The 12,147-nt window shown below is 44.5% G+C and overlaps 1 protein-coding gene across 1 annotated transcript in view; it reads right to left on the reverse strand.

Annotated features, from left to right (window-relative positions):
- Positions 1-12,147, reverse strand: part of CACNG3 (calcium voltage-gated channel auxiliary subunit gamma 3) — a 100,696-nt gene that overhangs the window by 8,582 nt on the left and 79,967 nt on the right. The window contains exon 2 of the mRNA XM_086375292.1: positions 4,805-4,888. Coding sequence (XP_086231418.1) covers positions 4,805-4,888 — 84 coding nt within the window. The remainder of the gene's footprint in view (positions 1-4,804; positions 4,889-12,147) is intronic.

The raw sequence follows: 12,147 nt of genomic DNA on the forward strand, positions 1-12,147 counted from the left end.
GGGATTTAATGCGCAGCATGGTAAATAAAATTAACACAGCTGGACATTATACATAAAAACTGAGAGAGTAACTTCTGAGAGTTCCATCACAAGGAAACAAATTTTTTCTGCTTCTTTAATTTTGTGTCTGTATGAGATGGTGGATGTTCACTAAACATTCTATGGTCATCATTTCATGATGTATGTAAGTCAAACCATGATGCAGTACACCTTAAATCTATACAGCACTGTATATCAGTTATATATCAATAAAACTGGAAGAAAAGATGAAATAAAGGTGACTGTCAAAGGCATATATAAAAAAAGAAGACTTCCAAGATAGTGAGAGCAGAGAGCATGGACCCAAGTGTGGGCCCTTTAAGGGTGGGGCTGGTGTGGCTGAAAGGGCTGTAAGAACCCAGACTTGAGCTGACCGTGGCATGGACTCGGTTGTAGATGGGTGGTGAGAGACTCAGGATGCATTTTGAAGGTAAATCCTAAAGAACTGGCAGTGGGACGTGAGAGAAAGAGGGGTTGACAATGACTCGAGGGCCTGGTGCTTAGCCGCTGAGCAGACGGTAGCATCTTTAAAATCACGGCGCGTGTGCAGGAGCAGTAGGGCAGCGGGAAAAGGCGGTCAGTGCATTCTTGGCGTTGAAGTTCAAGCTCAGTGCTCGGAACTTCACGGCCCTGTCTGTTTTCTCACGGATGCTTTCTTCCTACTGCTACAGTGTGGCGGTCCTCCCGCTGCAAGGGCACAGGGCTGGGCTCTGCTTTTGTTGTTGCTGGTGTTTTGTTTTGTCTTTTTCACGGAAAAAGTTTTCTGCAAGTTTGGTAGCTGATTTGGGATCTGCCTGGGAGGGCCGATAGAGGAGAACTGGCGTGAGATTCTCTTCATGAAAAGAAGAAAATGAGAAAAATTCTAGCTTTTGTTTAGGGATGACCACCCCAAGTCACCCAGTGTTGGGGTCTGGGCAGACCAGGATCCCAGTAACTGTCCTCATCGTGATGCGAAAGTTTTGGGAGGGGCTTCAAACTAACTAGAAACCTCGATAGGAGACCTGAAGCATGAAGGGAGGGGTCCTGGATGTCCTGACCCCTGGGAGGGTGATTAGATCAGTCCCCATCCTGGCTTCAGGCCAGTCAGTCACTGTCCAGGAGTCCTAGCCTAGGCCTGGCTTGCCCTGCACATCTGGGGCCCCACGCAGGCTTGCAGGGGGCAGGGCGGGCCCCCTGGTTCCTCTAGTGCCCATGTCAAGGGGCATCCTGGGAAGTAAGCTCTGGGGTCTTTGGTGGGCATAGCTTATTTATAGCATCTAAATATTTACCCATATGGCCTATGAGTTTCCATATGAACCTTGGCCCTGAGCCCCACAAATATTAGAAGTGGGTCTACCCCCAGGGATATCAAGGACTTGTTAGGAACTCTTGTGCAGATCTCTGAGGCAATCGTTTGCATTGTATCCTTGATGGGAATTGCTGGAATATTCAATGTGATGAGTTCAACTGATTAAAGGAGAGCACCTTAAAAACAATTAAAAAAAAATTTCAAAGTATGATTACAGTGTGATTATGCCCGAAGGAGATGATCTGAGCGTTGGAAGCTACTGAATTGCGTTGGTTGTGTGTATTTGCGATGTGTGGCTGTGAGACGTGGGAATGTGGTTGCTTCCTATGCGGTGTGGGAACCATCTGGAAACCAGGCGGTGGCCAGATCCCATTTCTGCCCCACGGGCGGGATCAGAGCAGGTTCTAAAGACTCTGGCTACAGGTGCCAGCCTCACACAGGATGTGCTCTGCTGCCACTTTCTCCTAAGTCAGGTGGAGTCTACCCTCGATTCATTCATTGGGTTTTTTTTTTTTTTTTTGGCTGTGATGCATGGCTTGTGGGATCTTAGTTCCCTCACCAGGGATCAAACCCCAGCTTCACAGTGAAAGCACCAAGTCCTAACCAATGAACCGCCAGGGAATTCCCAACCTTGGATTTGGTTTATCTAGATGAACAAGAAGGTTTTTGTCTGGCGTCAGGACAATTAAAGAGGTCTTACTGTCTTCTTTCCCTGTTTCTCCTCCCTAATCTATATGGGGTTAAGCTGTGGTCCTAGGAGTGGGGAGGGAAGCTTGTTCCAAGGTAATTTCACCTTCGTTGTCTGAGCAGGGCTTGGCCAGGTCCAGTGCTATGTTAGGGATTTCTCTAGTCTAGGGATCCCCAACCTACAGGCCCTGGACAGCTTCCCATCTGTGGTCTGTTAAGAACCAGGCTGCACAGCAGGAGGTGAGTGGCGGGCCAGTGGGTGAAGCTTCATCTGTATTTACAGCTGCTCCCCATCACTCACGTTACTGCCTAAACTCTGCCTCCTGTCAGATCAGTGTCATTAGATTCTCACAGGAGCCAGAACGCTATTGCTTGAATCCTCCTGAAACCATCCCCTCCACCACCCGACCCCTGCTGTCCATGGAAAAATTGTCTTCCATGGAACCAGTCCCTGGTGCCAAAAAGGTTGGGGACCACTGCTCAGGTCAACAGGACCTGTGGGCGATTAAACCTTCTGCTACAGATTTAAGCTGTAACCTCCCCAACCACATATAAGAAAGAAGAAAAAGCAAACAAATTAGTGTGGAGAATCCCATTGTCCTGGGGTGTGGTCACAGCAGGAACTAGCAGCATGGCACTGGATGGGCTGGAGACCTCTGCAGGAATGGGACCCTGGCCCCACGTGACTGGGTCAGGGATTCCAACATTCCCAGCAGGAAATTCATGTGCTTGGGACAGTCCCTCCTTAACCTGGTTCGGTGGCTGATGGTGAGCACCTTCACCTTCCAAGAGGGGAGAGATATACTTTGTTGGAAAAGAGGTGCATCTCTTGGAAGAATTTAAAATCAGTTTTGCAAGTTGTGAAATAGAACTCACAGTTCTGTTTCATCCCCAGCAGGGCAAACATCAAAATAGGGAAGAAAAGTAAAAACTTAGGCACTCTGATAAAAGCCCACTTGTGATGGCTTTAGAATAATCCTTTTTTTGAGGAAGTCCAAGTAATAATAATCTATGTCATCCCCCAAACTCTGGTCAAGCTCCCTCTCTAAATGTGGCTTCTATTCCCACATCAGATCTTTTTGAGCTGCTCATATAAACCCTAGGCAGCATTGGACAAATCCAAGTAGCTGAAAAAAGGGAAATAATATGTTTACATTTTAAAATTTAGCTTAGAAGTGTCTGTTTCTTTCAAACTGATCCCCCAGCACCACTTATATTTTTATGTGATTAAAGGCTCATATGAATACCCACAGTCCCTCTGCAGACTAGCAAGCATGAGTAGAGTGAAAACTGATTTTAATTGTAAAACACTCTGCTTGAGTTATGAGTTACAGGCATAATCAGAATACCACAATTTCTTGAAGTTTTTATTGATATTACTGTAGTAGTTTTTTTAAAAAAATGTTACATTTAACACTCTCTAATAGTAGATTAGTCAGTGCCTTAAAATTTCCCTTTTGAGGGAACTCAGGCTTCCTGTTGAAGAAATTCTATTTAAATTACATTGTTTCCAATTCTCTCTGTGCCAGGATCAATGTCAGGCCCTTGGCTGCTGTTGGCCTTGGCTGTTGTTCATCCCATGCCACAAAAAAGAGCCAACACGTATGGTTTCAGGCGGTGTGTAATGTGCATCAGCTTATGTAATTTTTGTGACCCTGTTAAATGGATGACGTTATAGTCTTCATTCCTGACTATAAAGAAAGGTGAGAGGCTTTTTGATGATGCAGTTTTGATTTGCATTTCTCTAATTATTAGAGATGTTGAGCATCTTTTCATGTGTTGGTTGGCTATCTGTGTGTCTTCTTTAGAGAGGGGTTTATTTTAGGTCTTCCACCCATTTTTTTATTGTGTCATTTGTTTTTGTTTTTTGATGTTGAGCTACATGAGCTCTTTGTATGTTTTGGAGATTAATTCCTTGTCAATTGCTCTGTTTGCAAATATTTTCTCACACTCTGGGGATGGTCTTTTTGTTTTGTTTATGGTTTCCTTTGCTGCGCAAAAGCTTTTAAGTATGTCCCATTTGTTTATTCTTATTTTCATTATTCTAGGAGGTGGTCAAAAAAGATCTTGCTGCGATTTATGGCAAAGTGTTCTGCCTCTGTTTTCCTCTAAGAGTTTTATAGTGTTTGGTTTTACAATGAGAGGTAAAGCACCTTGGCCCACATCTAACCCAGCTAGTAGGGCGTCAGAGGAGTAAAAGCCCTGGTCGACCAGAATCCAGAGCCCTTGCTCAGCATACCCTACTGCCTCCTACGTTCTGTGTTCATGACAGTTCCCCATCATATCAGGGTCACTGACCTTGGGACAATCTACGGGGAGACACTAGCCCTGCCCCAATGCTGTTGAAACTGAAGAAGGGTGAACCTTGGTTTACATTTATTCTCCCAGGCCTTGCCCCTTAGGACCTCACCCATTAGCACTTCATCCATTAGCACCTCACCCATTAGCACCTCAAATCCACCCTCTGGGGCAGGTGAAAACTTGTATTCAAGTTGAAGAAAACCCTTAGATTTTCTTGTAAGTGGACTAAAAAGAACTTTTGAGGTTTGATTCACCTTTTTTTTTTTTCTTTTCCTGTTTCTAGTTCACTGAAATGAAAGAGACTCAGATATCAGAACTGCCTGAATGTCTCTGTCTAGTAGCAAAGATTTTCCTGAAGCTTCATTGCACATATCCATTTCTGAGGCTAGGTATTGGGGAGCCTCAAACTCAGAGGCAGCTGGGTGACTGCAGGGCACCCCTCCTCATCACCCTCCCGCCAGGGGGACCCTGGAAGTCGGGGAAACTTACGCAGGAGATACTCAGCTGTATCCTGTTCGTAGTCAGCATCTTCGGGGAAGTGATCAATTTTCTTGCACACGCCTCGGAAAGCCCCTGTGGAAACAAGTGTGGCCCTGAGTCGGGGGAGGGGGGCAGAAAGAACACCTGGGCCCAGCCTGGGGCTTCTCCTCTCCCACAGTGAAGATCCTTCAGACTTGGTGGTTCTGCCTTGGTGGGTCAATCAGCATCTTTCTTGGGGCACAAAAAGGAGATTAGCAGAGGAAAAAAATAAATAAAGCTGGAGACAGAAACTTTCTGCTTAGATTTTGCATGATCCTGGGATCTATTTAGACGGGCAAAGAGCTAGGAAGCATAAGCATTCATCATGAGAGCTGTTATTTTTTCCCCAGTCAATGAGGGGAAAGGGGAAAAGAAAGTGGAATATACATGTGTGTGTGTGCATGTGCGTGCTAAGTTGCTTCATCGTGTCTGACTCTTTGCGACCCCATGGACTGTAGCCTGCCAAGCTCCTCTGCCCATGGGATTCTCCAGGCAAGAATACTGGAGTTGGTTGCCATTTCCTCCTCCAGGGGATCTTCCCGACCCAGGGATCAAACATGTGTCTCCTGTGGCTCCTGCATTGTAGGTAGATTCTGTACTGCTGAGCCATCGGGGAAAACCCAGTGGGTAGACATATATGTGTGTATATATATATTTATATATAAAATCTTATCGTCCCATTTTACAGATGAAGCAACTGGCCAATAGCATTGGTCCAGTGGTTAAGGATCCACCTTGCAATGCAGAAGACTTGGGTTCAATCCCTGGTCAGGGGAACTAAGACCCCCTCATGCTTCAACAAAGCCCCAAGGAGCCAAATAAATATTTTTGAGGGGAATGGGAGAGAGGCTCGGGAGGGAAGGGATATATATTAATATATAGTTATGACTGATTCTAGTTGTTGTATGGCAGAAACCAACACAACATTGTAAAGAAATAATCTTCCAATTAAAACACAAAACAAAACTGTGCTTGCGTTCAAATGCATAAGAGGTGAGCCAGAACACAGTCAAGGTCTGCTGGCTCCTCGGTGTGGATTCCAGGCACGGATTCGGAGTAACCTACTCTCTCTGATAGATAACACAGGATAGTCCCCTTTAACGATCCCCTTGCCTGGAACCACAGCTTGCTGGGCTCTGCTGTGCAGCTCACTCCTTCAGGAGGACAGAATTGCACGGGTATATCCTGGGGAAACGACAGTCAGCATTCTCTTTCCTTTTCTTCCTTCGCCATCAGCCTGAGTTAACTCATTGCGGGTGTTTGATAATCGTTGTGGGTGTTTGTTAACTAGCCAATTAGCCAGTCTCCAGGGCAGTTAATGGCTCTGCCAGTTCTCATAAATGACAAACAATTTCAGAACCTCTCACCACAACACAGTGTGAAATTATGCCTTATTGTTCTTGTCTCTGCCCGTAGAGATGGCGTGGAGGTGAGGGGCCAGGTGGTGTCGAGGACCGCAGACAAGGCTTATATTCACACACAGCTGGGCTTATATTTTCAGAGTAGTTACTGTAAGAAATAAGATCATATATGAAGTAAGATAATTTTTGCAAAGCTCTAGGCGCATCATTATAATGGCTAGCACCTTTGAAGTGCTTCCAGTGGGCAAGGCACAGAGCTAAAACCTACATTCTTCTCATTTACTCTCATCCACCACCCTAGGAGGTAGGGACTGTTCACACTGACATTCAATGATGAGCCAACGCAGGATCGCAGAGGAGAGAGAGTTGTCATAGCTGGTGAAGGGAAGAGTCAATATTTGCATCTGGCTTTACCATTACACTATGTCTATTATTATCTGATAATAATAGGAGCGCTATGCATTTTTAAATACATTTTATTTATTTATTTGGCCCCACAGGATCTTAGTTGTGGCATGCAGGATCTAGTTCCCCAACCAGGGATCGAACCTGGGCCCCCTGCATTGGGAGCACAAAGTCTCAGCCACTGGACCACCAGGGAAGTCCCGTGCCGTGTATATTCTTAAAATTTTAATGAAGTGTAGTTGATTTACAATGTTCTGTTAGTTTCTGCTGTTCACCAAAATGATTCAGTTATATGTGTATATATATAATTTTCATATTCTTTCCATGATGTCTTATTACAGAATATTAAATATAGTTCCCTTTGCTATACAGTAGGACCTTGTTGTTTATCCATTCTATATGTCTCAGTTTGCGTCTGCTAATCCCAAGCTCCCAATCCATCCCTCTCCCTACCATCCCCCGACCCCGACCCTTGGCAACCACAAGTCTATTCTGTATGTCTGTGCATCTATTTCTGCTTTGTGGAAATTCATTTACATCATATTTTAGAATCCACATATAAGTAGCATCATATGGTATTTGCCTTTCTCTTTCTGACTTACTTCACTTAGTATGATAATCTCTAGGTTCACCCGTGTTGCTGCAAACAGCATTATTTCATCCTTTTTAATGGCTAAGTAACATCCCATTGTCACCCCACTCCAGTACTCTTGCCTGGAAAATCCCATGGACGGAGGAGCCTGGAAGGCTGCAGTCCATGGGGTCGCTGAGGGTTGGACACGACTGAGCGACTTCACTTTCACTTTTCACTTTCATGCATTGGAGAAGGAAATGGCAACCCACTCCAGTGTTCTTGCCTGGAGAATCCCAGGGACGGGGGAGCCTGGTGGGCTTCCGTCTATGGGGTCACACAGAGTCGGACACGACTGAAGTGATTCAGCAGCAGCAGCAGCAACATCCCATTGTGTATACGTACTACACTCTCTTTATCCATTCCTCTGTTGATGGACATTTAGGTTGCTTCCTTGTCTTGAGGAGAGCCATGTATTTAACCCGCACTACAAGTATGCTCCAAACCAGAGGCATTTCACAGAAAATGGCATGCGATATGAGCCCATTCTCTTGGTTTTGATTCTCCACTTACCAGGCAGAGAAGGGACTCAGAACCAAGAAGGGGAGTCTTGGAGAGAAGGCTTGAAGACTCAAAGAAATTCTTGGAAGAAGGACAAACTCAGAACTCCTTCCCTGATATTGAGAAAAGGCCTTCCTTTTTCTTGTTTGGATTTGAGAGTTTCAGCCAGATTCCTGTTTGTTTTTAAGCCCCATCCCCTTCCACCTGGCTGGATAACAAATCAGAATAAGTCACACATGTGAAGCACTTACCGTATACCACATGCCATTCTAAATCCTCTCTAGCACTCAAGACAGCCTGTTGAGGTACCTGGTTTTATGAGCCCTATTTCACAGATGAGGAAATCTATAAAGCAGGTGATTTTCCCAAGGATACAGCTACAAGCGGCACACTCAAATGTAAGTCTTTCAGACTCCAAAGCCAAGTTCATAATCACTACTCAGAACTGCACTCTCTTCAGCACATTTTAGGGTTGTAAGCAAAGTCCTTTGCCAGATGGCTCTATGACCATTTCATGGTCCATCCACTGTTATAAACCAGACCATAGAATGGTGGTTTTTCCATCCACTATGCTTTTTCCAGGGTTTACATCAGGGGCCACTGGGCAGGGCAAGAAGAGTGGTTGTAGGACCACCTATTAATAGCTATTTCACATTCCCAACAAGAGATTTCACAGGAAGGAAAAGTTCAGCTGAAGACTAAATGTGAGAACTACTGAAACAGACCAGTCAGAACCACACGGGACTGGAGGGCTACACACACGCCCGCATCTGCTTGTGAAATGCGCCTTACCTAAGGGGGCTTAAGGCAGCTTGAAGCTAGGATGCAGAGCCAGCGAACACCAGTGGCTCCTGGAGAAACGGTCAAGAATTTTAAGTGGTCTAAAGCGTTGCACCACCTGTTTCGTACAGCCTACGAGCTGAGGCTGGTTTTTGCATATGTAGATGGTTGGAAAAATCAAAAGAAGAATGTTGTTTCATGACACATTAAAAAAAAAAAAAACTAGACGAAATTCAACTTTCAGAGTCTGCAAATAAAATCGTATTGAAATCCAGCCATGCCCGTTTGTTTACGATTTTTGTGCCAAAATGGCAGAGCTGAGTAGTTGTGGTAGAGACAGCAAAGCCAAAATTATTGACTGTTTGCCTAAGGAGGCTTCCCAGGTGGCTCTAGTGGTAAAGAAGCCACCTGCCGATGCGAGGGACATAAGAGATGTGCGTTTGATCCCTGAGTTGGGAAGATCCCTGACCCACTCTAGTATTCTCGCCTGAAGAATCCCAAGGACAGAGGAGCCTGGTATGTTATAGTCCATGAGGTTGCAAAGAGTCAGACACAGACTGTGTACAACCTGCGGTGGGGGCAAAGTGGGAAACAAATGGGCCTTCTTGGGGCTGGAGAACTTAATCCAAGCTGGAGCTTCTGAAGCAGATAATGTTCATCTAGGGCAAATTTGGACTGAAGAATGTTCTGTTTGGTGTGTTTGTTTGTTTACGTTCTGTTTTTCACTTGTATTTTATTGTATTTTGATTTTAAATTTTATTAATATTTTTAAATTAATTATTTTTGGCTGTGTTGGGTCATATTTGCTGCATGTGGGCTTGCTCAAGGGCTTTCTCTAGTTGGGGAGACTTGGGGGTAGGTGGCTACTCTTTGCAGTAGCTTCTCTTGTTGCAGAGCATGGGCTGTAGGGCACGCGGGCTTCAGTAGTCGTGGCTCCCGGGCTCTAGAGTTCAGGTTCAACAGTTGTGACTCATGGGCTTAGTTGCTCCTAAACATGTGGAATCTTCCCAGACCAGGGATCGAACCCATGTCCCCTGCACTGGCAGGTGGATTCTTTATCATTGGACCACCAGCGAAGTCCTGTATATTTTTATAAGTTAAGTATATCACTGCAATTTAAAATTCAGGATATGTCCCAGGAAAATCTGATTTGCAGCTTCTCTTGAACAATGGGGCGCTCTGTCCCACGTGTCCATGTGGAAACAATCCCCAGCAGCTGGGCATCAGTAACCCCTCCCCTGCTTTGGACTGGATGTGAGTTTCTCTAGTTGGCCAAAGTCCCCACCCGGCTCTACATCACTTGAGCTACCTGTGGCGAATTACCGCTCCAAATCTCAATTTCTTCTTCTACAGGATGAAGATAATAACAATAATAACTTCATGAGGTTGTCATGAGAATTAATCGAGGCTGTAATAGTAGTGCTGTACTCAGCAGTTTCTATAGAACTCTTTTAATCAGGCAATGACGAAAGGCACTTAGTATAGTTCCTGGCACATAGTAAGAACTCAATAAATTATAACTATTCCTACCATTGGCTTGGGGAGGTATTTTAGGACCAGAAGAGACACATTGGTGCCATGATGAGATTTTAAAAAGCAATACAAAAGGAAAGGGAATCAAGAATTTCCCTGAGGAAGACTCCACACTGAAAATGAAGCTGCTGGCACCATAAGTCATACACTCATCAAAAAGTGAACTTGGCCATTCGTACAAGTAGCATATTGCCAGCTCCCAGAAATAACCACTGTTTAGCATTTCTGTATGTTTCCTTCCAGCCTTCTCCCCACACCCCCCAGGCTGTAACACACAAATAGTTTTTTTTTTAAAATAAAGATTTTGCTGTTCTTATTCTCACTTATATTTTCTCATCAGTATTTCCCCACATCAGTAAAATCTAAGGAAAACAAAGGATGGGATTGGACTTGCCCATGAATTGCAGAGGATGGAACCAAGAGAGATGCTGAAAACAGGTACCCTGCGAGGATGAAGTCGGGATACAGAGATAAGCACTGTCCTAGTACAGCTAAGGCTAAGACACTGGGGCTGAGAGAAGCAGAAACCAGGAATGTGGTACACCAGGAGAGGGCTCGGTGGTGCTTGGTCTAGGAGACAGACCAGCGGTTACAGGTGAGAGGGGATGGGAACCCCAAGTAGAGCACATAGGGAGCTAGGCTGTGAGCACTCACAGACCTAAGGACCCCAAAAAGAGCTTTGGAATGACAGGGAGACCCAAGACAGATTTCCTGAAGTGTTGAAGTGTAATTACAGGGACTGGATTTGGGGTGACAACAAGACTCATCCTGCAGAGAAGTTTACACTAATAGCTCATCCCTGGCTCTGACAATAGAAGAATACTTCTTTCCTATGAGGAAGTCACCTCCTTTAAACCAACAATCCTTTTCAAAGGTCAAACCCTAGAAATAGTCCCATTACAATCAAGAATGAGATATGAATGCCCACAATTGCCTCTCTTATGTACCATGGTTCTACAAGCTCCAATACAAGAAGAAATAAAACAGAATTAAGAGTTATACACGATAAAAAATAGGGTAAAATTATCATTTCTTTCCAGGTGATCGAATTGTCTATTTGGTAATGGAAGCTGGAGGCAATTCACTATGAAAAAAATAGTAGAATGAATGAAAGAAGTCAGGAAGGTGGCTCCTGGTAAGATATTAAACCATAAAACAAAGCTGTAATAATTAAGTCATTGTGGTACTGACATTGACAAAGTACATTTATTAGGATATTTTTTCAAAGCAGAGAAATGTTAGAAAGAAAATAAGGAGCAATCCATTATTCTGTATTCAGATAACCCCTGTTAAACTAAAAGAATATATGTATGTAGTTAGAAAATTCAAACAGTGTATATAGAAAAGGCATAAGATTAAAGGAAAAGCGCTTCCTTCATCACCCAAAATTCTCTCACTTGATAACTTCGTAGAGTGATTTCTGTTAACTGAATGTTGAATGAAATCATGTCTAAACTGAGATCTGAAGGTTAATTAAAAGTTAATCAGAGTAAGGGAGGTGTGTGGCTCCAGGCAGAGTGGAATAACTTGTGAGATGATGAGAGGGAGTGAGTGAAAGAAAAACTCCTTTGGGTCCTCTGAGTGATTCAGGGTGTTAAGAGGATCGATGGTGGCTGGTCTGGGAGACAGATCCAGTAGCCACTGGTGACAGGTGATAAGGTGATGGATACCTGGGGTAGGGCAGGCATGAGAACTGGGCTGTGAAGATTGATTGCTTCAACCTCCTGCTCCCTCCCTCCCTCCCTCCCTCCTTCCTTTCCTTCTTTCCATCCTTCCCCCAAATTTATCAAACACCCACAGTGTACCAGAGCTGTTTTAAGTCCTAGGAATTGACTAGTGGCCAAGACAAAGAAGATTCTGGTCCTCAGAATTTATATCCTTGCTGGAAAAGAGAGTCTATAGACTATTCAATAAAAGAATAAGATAACTTTGCTGTAAAGAAACCCTACAGGATGATGTGATGGTGGGGGAGATGGTTGGCAACTTGGGGCAGGGTGGTCCAGGGGAACATATGAGCTCAGACCTGAATACAGAGAAGGAGTCAGTGGTGTGAAGAGCGGGAGAAAGGGCTTTCCAGGCCAAGGGCAGTGCAAGGGCCAAGG

This window comes from Bos grunniens, chromosome 25 (assembly GCF_055505025.1).
Source record: "Bos grunniens cultivar Pamir isolate PY7600 chromosome 25, Bosgru_T2T1.0, whole genome shotgun sequence".
NCBI lineage: Eukaryota > Metazoa > Chordata > Mammalia > Artiodactyla > Bovidae > Bos > Bos grunniens.